The following is a 14,473-nucleotide window of genomic DNA, read 5'->3' on the forward strand; positions in this document are numbered from 1 at the left end:
ATACCACTTACCAACAGATCACAACTATTGACAACATTCAGTACAATTTACGGGAGATTTTGTTTCACAAGACTACCGTTCGGACTGATATCTGCACAAGACGTTTTCCAAGTGGACCTAGATTGCATATTTGGCAATATTCCTAATGTCTTCTGCATCAAAGATGATATCTTAATAGCAGCCAAAACCAGTAATGAACATGAGAAGGCCATACAAGATGTCATGAAAGCATGTAGAAAGGAAAACATCAAACTAAACCCTGATAAGTGCCAAATTAACAAGCGAAACGTCAAGCAAGGACATGTACTCAGCAAAGAAGGAATTGCACCCGATCCAGCAAAGGTAACAGCAATACAGAACCTAAAAGCACCTGCCAACAAACAGGAATTGCAATCGCTCTTGGGACTAGTACAATATCTGTCCAAGTTTGCGAAGCTGAGCCATCTAACAGAGCCTATAAGGAAGCTCCTACAGAAGGATGCAGTATATGAATGGACACCGAGCCATGACAAAGCGCTCGACAACATAAAAGACGCCATCATAAACACTCCAGTCCTCACTTATTTTGATGCCAGGAAAGAGATCACAATCCAATGTGATGCAAGCATGAAAGGCCTATGAGCAGTGCTCATGCAACAAGATAAACCAATACATTACGCATCAAAATCGCTCCTGCAGAGAAAAATTACAGTAACATTGAGAGAGAAGCACTAGCTGTCATAAGGGCCATAAAACACTTCAGATATTATGTGTTTGGACGCGAATTCACAATCTGCTCTGATCACAAACCATTAGAAGACATCGCCAAGAAGGACATCTCAAAAATTTCAAGCAGACTCCAACGACTGATGCTGCAAATGCAGGATTACAAAGGCACAATCAAATATGTACCAGGCAAAGAAGTCCCGATAGCAGACTGCCTCTCGCGCTGCATAGACACTAATCAGAGAACATTTCAAATTCCTGATCTTGATGTCCAGATTAACGAACTGACTGATACGAAATTATTCGTCTTAGATAAAATAAAAGAAGCAACCGCAGCAGACAACATGCTACAAGAACTCAGCAAAATTATACTGAATGGCTGGCCAAACGAAAAAAACCAGTGTAACGAAACTACACATGCGTATTGGCAACATAGATACGAACTAGCGATACACGATGGTATAATTCTCAAAGGCTCCAGAATCATCATACCAAAATAGATGAGACCAAGAATCCTAAACATACTCCACAAACAACACCAAGGAACTGAGAAGACCAGACTGAGAGCCAGACAATCAGTATACTGGCCAGGAATTAACGCAGACATAGAACGTATCATAAACAATTGTGATGCATGTCAAACCCACCAAAGAAGCCAATCAAAACTACCAGTAAAACCCATTCATACATCTGAAGCTATGGAAATTATTGCAATCGACCTGTTTGAATTTGAAGGAAAGCAATACCTATTAACAGTTGACTACTTCACATGATACATATGGGCAAACCAAATGATAAACACGACAAGCAATACAGTCATCAACAAGCTCGAAACCATATTCTCACTGTTTGGAAATCCCACTACAATCATTTCAGACAATGGATCGCAGCTTACAAGTGAAACACTGCAAGCATTCTGCAACAACCACGAAATCATCCACAGAACAAGCGCTCCACACCACCAACAAGCAAATGGGAGAGCTGAACGAAGCATGCAAACACTCAAAGGCATGCTAAAGAAATCAGAGAAAGGCGAAAAGAGTTTAAATGAAATTCTTGTCGCATTGAGAGATACCCCCATATCATCAGACATTCCATCACCATATACATTAATGTTCAACAGGAAAGTCAAGAACTCTGTACCAAGCATAAACTTCCCAACGCAGAGAAACAACAATCATATCCAAGCTAAAGCACATCGCACAGAAGCATACGCTCAATATCATGCTGAACCACCACCACTTCAAGTCGGCAAGGAATGCAGGTTCCAGAAAGCACCAAAAGGTATGTGGCAACCAGCCAAAGTTGTTCAATGCACCTCCGACCGCAACTACACAGTAATAACACCAGAAGGTGTACAATACCAGCGAGATCGAATAAACATACGACCTACACCAACTAGCACCCTGAGAAAACAACCTAGTGAAAAACAAGCGATCACACCACAAATAACTGGGAAACAAAAGACAAACATCATACCAACCCAGCAAACGAGACCTAAACGAACCCACACTATGCCAGAGAAATTCAAGGACCACATCATGGAATAAACTACAAGATAAGCATCCATGATACTTCACGTTTGTAAATAGTTGTGTTACAGAACTGTTTAGAGAGAAAGTTAATTTTCATAGGGAACTGTTTGAAAACGTTTAATGAACAATGACTGTTCGTGAGTTATTATCGGTTTGAGACTTTAGTGTTGATAACCATACTCTACATAATGACAATAATAACAATAACAATAATGACCACAGACAACATAATAATATTAAACTCTTTATTATTATAATATCCACTTATGCATAACCGCAACTTTTCCTTAAGAAGAGGGATGTTACATTATTGTACTAAATAATTAATATGATCTTCTAGAAGATATAGAGGGCGGACGAGAGACACGAAGTTGTTATGGAGACACGACTTTTTGAGCTGAATAAAATAACAGTCTTTATTTGTATTTACATCTGTCTCTAGTTTCAGTATCTATAACATATTGAAAACATAACATAACATTGCCATACCAATAAACCTTTGTTTTAACCCCAATAGGTACAGATATATCATCTGTGCAAATACTTTATGACGAATCACTGTAAAGGTTTTAGCACTATCTGTTTAATAGTGTTATAAGCTCAAACTGACTCACAAAAAAAGCGTCAGCAAAATGATGTAAATTTAAAATACAGTATGTATCCATGTGTTCTTCTAGCCGGTTGGAATACATGTAGATAGTGTACCATCTTGCGGATGAGACATTAAGCTGTTGTAAAGAACAACAGAAAAATATGACATACAAATTGTGTTTTCACTTGAACCATTTAATTTGACTATAGGCACATGACAATATATACAGTAGTATCAATTTGTTCACAAGGGAACCAAAACACATCCTGTAAAAAACAACAAACAGCTTGATGTCTGTTTTAATCATTAAAGAATGAATAAACATTTAATCCCAAGAGTGTTTTGAGTTGCATACAATCTAATCATTTTTGGAGTCATATAAACTCTACCCATCTTTTGAGTCATATAAACTCTACCCATCTTTTGAGTCATAGACTGCCTAATCCTCTTTTGGAGTCGCATTAAGTTTACCCATCTTTTGAGTCGTGGACAATCTAATCAAATGTTGAAGTCATACAAACTCTACCCATCTTTTAAGTTATATACAACCTTTTTGAGTTTCATTGTGATTACCCATCATTTGAGTTATATGTATCTAATCATCTTTTGAATTCATAAACTCTACCCATCTTTTGAGTTTAATCAGCATAATGAATATAAATATAAACATAACATGCAATCTACCAAACAAATGTTTTTTAATACCCTGAAACAGTTTTGTTATTCTATAATGCTCTTTTTGATGAATATTCAATATTGACATTTGGCTGATTGAAGAAAATGCATTTCATGTAATCCTCAAGGTTATCATCAATTTTCATTATTCCAGATGCTTTGAAGTTAAATCTTAGATTTTCCAAGTACCTCAAAGTATGTAAAAAAGATTAATTAAAATTGCTATATCTAACAATAGTAATTAGTAATGTCAGAGAAAATGAACCAGAAAAAGTGTATTGTCAGTTTAAATACTTAATGAAGATTATCACTATAATTAGGTTATATGCATTATCATGCATATAACCTCTTGATTCTGTCAGGATCTTTATTCTTTCCTTAGCACTATTTTGTCCGTGAATTATCTTGGCATCAGTTTCATCTAACTAAGTCAATTTTTTAGAGTATATTCCTTATGGCCAGGAATCGATGTGGTTATGTTTTCACGGTGCGCAATCAAACATTACGCGGTCTACGCACGATTTAACGAAATCACGTTTGTAATCATATCTTCACAAGCATGAATCACTTTTAAACAAAATTTGGTTCTCATAAATTTCAGGTTATATTTCATCATATGGCAATACAATTACGTGCGTAGCGCATATAAAGCATGCGTATACGCGCTTAAAATGTTCAAAATTGTCAGAATTTATTTTCGATGAAATTAGAGTACGTTTCAGGCAATTTTAAGCGTTTGAAAAATTGCTATGAGTGCGCAGATTTGTGCATGTGCACTGCGCATCAAATATTAATGCGCACTGTTTTTGTCCGATTACTGTTGTATAACCTTTCTTTAATAATATCATATTTTATTCACTTTTCAACGCGAAACAGCGTTATACGAGCACGTCAAAAGTGACAGGCTACGCACGTGTAAGTTAACAAAATGGTGAAAATATGCAAAATTTTAAAATTAATATATATCGTTATAATGCTCGGGAACACCTATTTTTTATTTCATTTTCTTGAAGTGTATGTATCATATGTATGATTTATTATGAAATTCGGAGAACAAAAGTTGATTAAGTCATCATTAATGGCATATTAAATTGAAAAAAATTTATTTCGACAATTAAACAAATTATAACATTTTCTTAGGCTGAAATAACAAACTTAACATTAACTTTCTTCCTTAAGAAGTTCATATATTAAAGTTAAAAGTATATAGTTTGACAGTGCATCATTATAAAAAATTTTTAAAGATGTCATCATAGTAAAACATTATAATTCATTGCGGTATGTAATAATCTATCTGCACCAAAGTGGTTACTGCATAGTAAATACACGGAGGAATCTTTCCATAACTTTTAGTCAGTTGTGTATGGCTCGGTGGTCTTTGCTCGTGTCTATAGCATTCAAGGTACCGAGTTCGAATCTCACCTTGGGAAACAAAACGAAATAAGATTTTTTTTAATTATCCATATTTTTTGTTCAATTGTATTTCTTAGTGTATAGATTATACACATGATTTATAATGAAATCTAGATAAAAACACAAATGTGGTTTATGACATTATATATGCAGAAGGATCTTTGATCGGATTATAATACCGGCTATTGTATTTGCGTTAGCAAGATCCTATCATATATTATAAATAACTAAAGATTCTGAGAAAATCAATCAATCAATATATCTTCAATCAATTAATTATCTTTATTTAAATCAATGCATATATAACCTATAATATGTCATAGTGATGAATTAAATCTAGTTTATAGTTGACGTTGTACTTTGGCTAAAAGCTTTATTTGAAAGGTAGGTCACAGGATAAAAATGAACAGTGAAAAGAAATACCATATTTATTCGAATAAACACCCATGGATTCATTTTAAATCTTATATTATTTAATTTACAGAGAAAAATCAGATGCAATCTCTTCAGACCGATCATCAACTGCAAGTCTACCGCCCTCTATGCCGCTTCTCAGAACGACTGCGCCATCAGATTCAAGTGAGAGTGGTATTACGCTTGTATCTTCCAAGCCTTTGTCTGACAGCAATCCAAATTTAAACCAATCATCCATATCATCATCATGGAGCCCAAACATTTCATCACCATCAGCTAACTACTCTAGAAGTTCATTTGAAAGTTTGACAGTTTCACCAACCTCTCCAAAGTCTGGAAAAGGTATTTTAGGAACTTTATGTTTACATGCTCTTTTCTCTATCACCCACAGACATGCACAATAGTCTGGCGATCATCGATGAGCAAACAAAATACACGTCTTGAACATGAAACTACGCTTGTCAAATGTTACATTCTGAAACCTATTGGAGTTATATCGGGGTTAAGCGAGTTCACACACACAGTACTTATATTGGATACTAGCAATTATACCAGCCCCAGGGTGGGTTTCAAAATGTGTTTAAAGCCTTCTCAGTATGCCAGTATCTCCATATACTCACCAACCTCCACCCTTCTTCAATAAAACCACACACCCTTTTTTAAAAACAAATTCTTCCCAGTGCAGGACAAATTGAATTCAACTTTGGCTTCAAAATGAGAGGGTGTCACAAACTCCCTTTACGTATGTTTCTGAGCGGTTGAAAATACTTTAGGAACTATCTTGTGACATAAAAGTATACACAAAAAATCCACAAAGTTTTAAAATAACTCAAAAACAAAGCTTTAATTTCAATCAACTTCAACTTTCAAAAATCCAGTAAGCACTTTAAGCAACAGCTTCACATAACTTTTACAATCGAATATCGAACCTCTAATATCCAACAACCTTACAATAGTTTTACATCCCTTTATATACAAGATGTTCCTATCCTTCTAGATCGTTCGTTATACTTCTTATTCTATTGGATTACAGTTTCTATTAATAGCACTTCTGGAATGTTCCTGATTGTTCTTATTAATTATACATGGTTTCTTAAATCTAAACATACTGTACTAGAATATTCATGTAGACCATATGCTACTCTATTTGTTAGGAATGGTAATTTATTACAGAGGGGTATACATAGCTATGATAGGCCTATAGTTTAAGTACGTTGTGTAAACTGTGTAAATGAATAGGTGTCATATTGACTGATAATTAAAATATCTAATTTTGATACTGCAGTCCCCAGTCTTCTTTCTCCTCTAACCATCCCAGCCACAATCAACAAACCTTAACTCCTCCCATGGAAAGTTCAAATGTAGTACAATTCCAATCATATAGGCTACTTCATTCCTCCCTCCCAACACGCCCCAGATACTGGGTGATGTGTTTAAGACGGTTCCAGTACAAATTACAAAGAACCATCACTCTCAACCCATAATCCCTCAGTGGAAGTTTTCAAATTTAGTTTAAAACATTCCCAGTACAGTTTCAGTCATGGTGATAACCTATACATCCCCACCCCAAACTCCCAGCCCCTTTCGAGGGATAATTAAAATACTTTAACATTTTCCTACCACAATTCTGGTCAATTTGATAGCCTACTACTCCTAGCCTAAGAAAATCCTGTGAAGGCCATCTTCCACCAAATCTCTGGACTTTTTGAAATGTAGTTTAAAACCTTCTCGGTACAATTGCGATCATTTTGATACCCCATATTATGTATGATTATATGCAGACACAGAAATTTGTATAACGAACAAACATCAAAAGTGGGCCATTCTGACCACATTTTGACCCCTAACTTGGATCCTAGATGGCGGATGTTCAAATATAGTTTAGAACTTTCTCGGTACAATTGTGGTCATTTTGATACCCCAAATGTAAGGTTACGTGCAGTAACAACAATTTGTATAACGAACAAACAAACACACAAACGTACAGACATCCTGCATTAAGATGAAAAATTATGTTTTTGACAACGCGCGCCGGAATAATGAACGTTCAGAAAGGCTACGCTAGTGCGTTTTCTGCAGTACCATGGACGCTAATAATATCGATCTTCAATAAGATGGCCTAGAAATTGGACGAGCAAAACTAATATATGTCGGGATAGGTATGACCAATTTGACTAACCAGCAGTTACTTTTAGAAAACTGTATAGGCTGCCAAGTGTCGCTGTCATTGATACAAATAAATAAATGTTGATTTGATTAAGTTTAGAGCAAATGATTTTCATAGGTATTTCCTACTTTTGTGCTCTTCCTCTATTTCAAGTAATAAAGCATAGTAACCAGAAGGCGCTCTCTCTTCTTGGGAATGAAAATGCGGAGATAAAATGTTATAGCGCCGTCATCGCCAAGAGAAAAAAGCAAGGATTTTTTCTTCACAAGACATAATTTGCTGCCCTCTAGAGTTTAATTTACAATTTCATTCTGGTGATTGCACCTCAACAACACCACCTTTACATTTCAAAGGCCACATAATTATGTGCAACAAAATTGTTCATATTTCATAATACAATATAAAGTATGACAACAATTATTACATGTTTTATTCATTCACACATTTAAAGAAATATATAACTCATTGATAAAACTATTATTTATATATTTAAAATGTTCAGGATTTTGTCTGTCTGTTGCCCAAGGTTTTGCTGATCTGTGGCAAGCAATAACTCACCAGTAATCATCTCAAATTGTTCTTTTGCCGCCAATGTCAGCAAATAATTTGCATTTACTTTAATAATAGTTTGAAGAAGACATTGATTGATACAAAACTTAAGACTTCTTTAAACTCTTGTAATCTTAATATTTAACCTATATTTTATTTTCTATCTTGAATTAATACATGATTGAGCAACAGTCAAGATGATTTTGTGTTTCTCATGACTGATCTGCGATTTTCTTTTTCAGGCTTTTCAAATTTGTTCTCAGGCAAATCATCATCTGAAGATGATCTGCTTTCGTGGATGCCAGGAACTGCTAAAGGTGGAAAGGGAAAGGGCAAATCAAAAAACAAATATACAATTTCAGCTGGAATTGAGGTAACATATGTTAAAATCTTTTAAAAGGAAAGTGATTTAACAATAGGCCTATTTACAAGAAAATGTTATGGTATAGTTTTTATTATGTAATAACACATTTTATTACATTTAACACATTTGATAGACTGAACCTCCAAGAAAACCTCATCACATTCAAGATCGACCAATCACAGAATGGGATACAACGCATGTGTCCCAGTGGCTCCTGGGTAATGATCTTGAAGAATACATTACTGAGTTTATGGCACATAATATCACTGGTCCTGCTCTGTTACAATTGGACACAGCTAAATTAAAGGTAATTTGGAATTTGAAACAAGTTTTGTTTTATTTGTTGCTATTGCTTAGGTTTGTTTGGAAAATTTATTTAATTTTCTAGCTTGAAAGTTTATTGTAAAGAACATACACAACTAGAAAGCCACTCTGAGAGTGCATACCTCCGCCTACTGTAAATACTGAAATACTGTAATCACAAATTATAACTCTTGCCTCTTGTACAAAAATGAAGTTTTTTGGACAAGTAGTTCTCGGGAAAGTGCAATTTTAGTTTACCTGTTACTTTAATTCTGTCCTATCTTTTAACACTAGCAGGTCTGAAAAGTATACTAAAAAGTGGTCCAGAATTGGGACCATGGTCCCAAAATTTAATGGAATGGTCATTGACCACATATCTATCTGTATATTCATTTTGGTAAAGATCTTGTAATTACTTTTTGAGTAATCCTGCTAACAAACAAACAAATGAAAGCACTCAGAAACTGAGTGAAGTACTTGGCAAAATATATCCACTGACTCGGAGCATGTTGAAAGATACATTTTTTTGCTTTAGGTATTAGCTTTACATTGTTAAAATCCTGCTGGGGTTAATAATTTGTGTAAATAATTTTTGATACAAACAATTCCGGCATTGCAACAATGACCTTTCTAAAATCAAGATGGACCAGGATAATGATCGAGGAGTGTCTTGAAGCTGTGCCGATTTGCGGTGCCTCTGCCTTAACCCATGTAGTAAGCTTAACCGCTTGACCAGGCGACTAATGTTTTGGTCCATATCAAAGAATATGTCCATGTTAAAAGAAGACAGAATGCGTGCTATTTAATATATCGTACGGAAGATAAGCTTTTGTGACAAACAATATATCAATTTACCTGAAAATCAATAGGCATGTTCTGTAAGTATATACCTTATGTACAGAAATAAGGAAGGACACACACTGGTACCAAAAAAACTAATTATCAACTAACAATAGTTTAATTTGAATAACAATAGAACAGCAACGCCAAAAACAAACGGGTGAATTTTAAAAGAAATAGGTTTTTTAAAACTACTCGTATGAAAAAGCCGGTACATTGAATCAACTTTTGTTTTAAAATTACAAATCACAAATTATAACCCTTGCCTCTTGTCCAAAAATGAGGTTTTTTGGACAAGTAGTTCTCGAGAAAATGTAATTTCAGTTTACGTGTTACTTTAAAACTGCTCACCGGCTTTTGAAAACTAGCCGGTCTGAAAATAATATAATTTTTGTTATTTGTGAAGTTATTAATAAACCAATTTTGTTGATTTTCAATAGGCATGGTCTGAAAGTATATACCTATCTACACCCAAAAATTCTGAATAATAACTTGAAAACTGTAGGCGCTATCGTGCTAACAAACAAACAAAAATACAAACAAACAAAATAAATACTATACTTGGCAAAATTCTTTTTGCCAAGTAACAAACTAGCCCTCGCACATAGCGCATGCGCGATACTTGGCCAAATTAAAATTGGCCTCCAGATCTTGACCCGATTTTCACCAAAAGTGTGTGTCTTAATGCTGTGTGATTCAGGCTAATTTCACTACAATCATGTGTATATGAGTTTGGTGTAAAGGTTATGTAACCAGTCTTTCAACTAACAATAGCTTCATTATAACTCTTGCCTCTTGTACTAAAATGAAGTTTTTTGGACAAGTAGTTGTCGAGAAAATGCAATTTAAGTTTACTTGTTAATTTAAGACTGCTCGCCGGCTTTTGAATAATTCTGTCCTATCTTTTAACACTAGCAGGTCTAAAAATAATTCTAAAAAGTGGTCCAGAATTGGGACCGTGGTCTGGATCTTAACCAAAATTGGGCAGCGTCGTCCTTGCACCAGGAAACATGTATGGTAGTAATTAGGAGTCATTCGAATCAAATTGTGAGCGCTAGAGTGATGACAAACAAACACACACACACACACACGCACACAAACTGCACCAATCAGCATACTTGGCCAATTTTCAATTTGGCCAAGTAACAAACACACGCGATCAATTACATATACCTCCTTGGCGGAGGTAAATGAGAGGAACACGATAATTAAACCACATTTAATTTAGAGCTCTGTCTACACTAGTAGTAGACAAAAAGTGTGATGTGCCCATCATCGTGTCCATATCTGGGATCATATTTTTAAATTTGGTAATGTAGACAGAGCTTTAAAGCAGAAATGATTCAATAGTGCTATTACCATCTTCAGTGAGTGAATCTTATTTTCTAGCTTACAAGTTTAGTATAAATAAGCACATACACCTGAGAGTGAGAGGAACATGCAAAATAAAACACAAAGTTTATAAGTTCAAATACATACTAAGCAAACTTATTTTCATTTGTGCCAAAGGCTTTACTATCCATGTGGTTAAGGTATGTTAAGATAATTTTAACATTAGTTATTGCAACCTGCCAAATTCTCTATGTACAGATATCTCTATAGTAATATCGTGGAGAAACTTATTTCTCTATGATATTAATACTTTTCCTTTCTAGTTTAGATATGGAACTGTCAAATGGCATCGCCCAGTGTGACCTTATGACCCTGTATTTCCGATACAGTATTTTCAATGCAAAATTTACAGATAGGTTCTTTGAAAACTGGATATATTTTTACCATATACAATTACAAAAACAAATTTGAATTGAGGACTAAATTACAGCTTATATTTGCTTTACATTAAAATATTTTGTTATGCTTTGTTCATAGGCTCTAGGTGTGAATAATAATGCAGACAAGGCTACCTTTAAGAAGAAAATAAAAGAGATGAAAGCAATCATAGAGAAAGAAAAGAAATCAGCAGAAAAAGAAGCCAAAGCGAGGGAGAAGGAGCAGAGAAAAGCAGCAAAGTTTAAATCAAAATAGAATTATTCAATACAAATTAATTTCTTGTATTTCTTTTTAATTTGAAATATTCCAAATTTTTTTGTATAATAGGTTATTTGAATTTTGTGTCACTATTTTTTTGTCTTTAAACAAATAGTGAAACATTTTTTAAAACAGGAAACTTCTCGTTAGTTTTAAGTGCAGTTGATGACACAAAAAAAGTGTCTGCCTGTGTAAGGTAGCATGCTTTAGTGAACAGTTTCACTAAATGTTTACTTATGAGACCAAATACAGTGATTAGAGTTTGTGATTTATATATTTTTTGATGAATGTCTGTTTGTGGAGATGTCCTGTTACAAGAGGTATTCACAATTGGAGGTTTACCTGTTCACAATTGGAGGTTTAACTGTTCACAATTGTACTAGGACATCCACTTCTATATTAACATGATCCATAACAATTATATATTCCTAAAATTTCTAACATTTTTAAATACAAGAATCTATCTTTAGAAGTAAATACTCAGTTATAAAAACAGCCAGTTTATAGAATAGTTTTTATATTTCAAATTCTAAACTGATTATTTGATAATTATTTTGAATTTATTATTGGATTTTTTTTCTCTTCATGAAAATTATTCTTAAACTTTATTCTTAAAATTGTATCTTTGCAGATGTACCATTTAGTTTTGGACCACTTTTAGATATTCTAGGATTTAGTCTTATAACCTTTAGTCTAGACTAATCTTCACCTTTAGTCTAGACTAATCTTCACCTGCAGTCTAGACTAGTCTTCACCTGCAGTCTAGACTAATCTTCACCTGCAGTCTAGACTAATCTTCACCTGCAGTCTAGACTAATCTTCACCTGCAGTCTAGACTAGTCTTCACCTGCAGTCTAGACTAATCTTCACCTGCAGTCTAGACTAATCTTCACCTGCAGTCTAGACTAATCTTCACCTGCAGTCTAGACTAATCTTCACCTGCAGTCTAGACTAATCTTCACCTGCAGTCTAGACTAGTCTTCACCTGCAGTCTAGACTAATCTTCACCTGCAGTCTAGACTAATCTTCACCTGCAGTCTAGACTAATCTTCACCTGCAGTCTAGACTAATCTTCACCTGCAGTCTAGACTAATCTTCACCTGCAGTCTAGACTAATCTTCACCTGCAGTCTAGACTAATCTTCACCTGCAGTCTAGACTAGTCTTCACCTGCAGTCTAGACTAGTCTTCACCTGCAGTCTAGACTAATCTTCACCTGCAGTCTAGACTAATCTTCACCTGCAGTCTAGACTAGTCTTCACCTGCAGTCTAGACTAGTCTTCACCTGCAGTCTAGACTAGTCTTCACCTGCAGTCTAGACTAGTCTTCACCTGCAGTCTAGACTAATCTTCACCTGCAGTCTAGACTAATCTTCACCTGCAGTCTAGACTAATCTTCACCTGCAGTCTAGATTAATCTTCACCTGCAGTCTAGATTAATCTTCACCTGCAGTCTAGATTAGTCTTCACCTGCAGTCTAGACTAATCTTCACCTGCAGTCTAGACTAATCTTCACCTGCAGTCTAGACTAATCTTCACCTGCAGTCTAGACTAGTCTTCACCTGCAGTCTAGACTAGTCTTCGCCTGCAGTCTAGACTAGTCTTCGCCTGCAGTCTAGACTAGTCTTCGCCTGCAGTCTAGACTAGTCTTCGCCTGCAGTCTAGACTAGTCTTCGCCTGCAGTCTAGACTAGTCTTCGCCTGCAGTCTAGACTAGTCTTCGCCTGCAGTCTAGACTAGTCTTCGCCTGCAGTCTAGACTAGTCTTCGCCTGCAGTCTAGACTAGTCTTCGCCTGCAGTATAGACTAGTCTTCGCCTGCAGTATAGACTAGTCTTCGCCTGCAGTATAGACTAGTCTTCGCCTGCAGTCTAGACTAGTCTTCGCCTGCAGTCTAGACTAGTCTTCGCCTGCAGTCTAGACTAGTCTTCGCCTGCAGTCTAGACTAGTCTTCGCCTGCAGTCTAGACTAGTCTTCGCCTGCAGTCTAGACTAGTCTTCGCCTGCAGTCTAGACTAGTCTTCGCCTGCAGTCTAGACTAGTCTTCGCCTGCAGTCTAGACTAGTCTTCGCCTGCAGTCTAGACTAGTCTTCGCCTGCAGTCTAGACTAGTCTTCGCCTGCAGTCTAGACTAGTCTTCGCCTGCAGTCTAGACTAGTCTTCGCCTGCAGTCTAGACTAGTCTTCGCCTGCAGTCTAGACTAGTCTTCGCCTGCAGTCTAGACTAGTCTTCGCCTGCAGTCTAGACTAGTCTTCGCCTGCAGTCTAGACTAGTCTTCGCCTGCAGTCTAGACTAGTCTTCGCCTGCAGTCTAGACTAGTCTTCGCCTGCAGTCTAGACAAGTTTTCACCTGCAGTCTACACTAGTATTTCATTTATTTACCAGATGTTCAGCAGTCTAGACTGGTCTTCTTCTGCAGTCTAGACTAGTTTTTACCTGTAGTCTAGGCTAGTTTTTACCTGTAGTCTAGGCTAGTCTTTACTCCTCTTTACTCCCTACAGTCTAGATTAGTCTTCTCCTACAGTCTAGACTAGTCTTCACCTGCAGCCTAGACTTTCCAATATTAACATTAATTATCTATTTTTCTTGTACATATTTGACCAGTCCAATTTTTGGACTTTTATTTCAACAAAGACCTTTATTGCACCTTACATGTTATAATAATATAATACTGATGACCAATGATATAATATTTCTTTCATTTAATTTTTAACTAATTCATGTTGTTGCTGTAAATTTATAATTAATTGAGGCTGTATTTTTGATTGAAATTTTATAAAGAAGCTGATTAAATAGTTAGGTAAATAATTAGAGAAGCAATACATTAAAGAAATCAACGTTAAAATGTGTTTCTTTAAAATCTATTTTGACTTACTTAAAAATGATTTTTTTTTCT

The 14,473-nt window shown here is 35.5% G+C and overlaps 1 protein-coding gene across 1 annotated transcript in view; it reads left to right on the forward strand.

Annotated features, from left to right (window-relative positions):
* LOC140040820 (uncharacterized) overlaps positions 1-12,446 on the forward strand; it is a 159,407-nt gene extending 146,961 nt beyond the window's left edge. The window contains exons 16-19 of the mRNA XM_072087044.1: positions 5,405-5,676; positions 8,293-8,423; positions 8,548-8,721; positions 11,427-12,446. Of these exons, the coding sequence (XP_071943145.1) occupies positions 5,405-5,676; positions 8,293-8,423; positions 8,548-8,721; positions 11,427-11,582 (733 nt within the window). The 3' untranslated portion in view covers positions 11,583-12,446. The remainder of the gene's footprint in view (positions 1-5,404; positions 5,677-8,292; positions 8,424-8,547; positions 8,722-11,426) is intronic.
* Positions 12,447-14,473: the final 2,027 nt, after the last annotated feature.

This window comes from Antedon mediterranea, chromosome 2 (assembly GCF_964355755.1).
Source record: "Antedon mediterranea chromosome 2, ecAntMedi1.1, whole genome shotgun sequence".
Taxonomy (NCBI): domain Eukaryota; kingdom Metazoa; phylum Echinodermata; class Crinoidea; order Comatulida; family Antedonidae; genus Antedon; species Antedon mediterranea.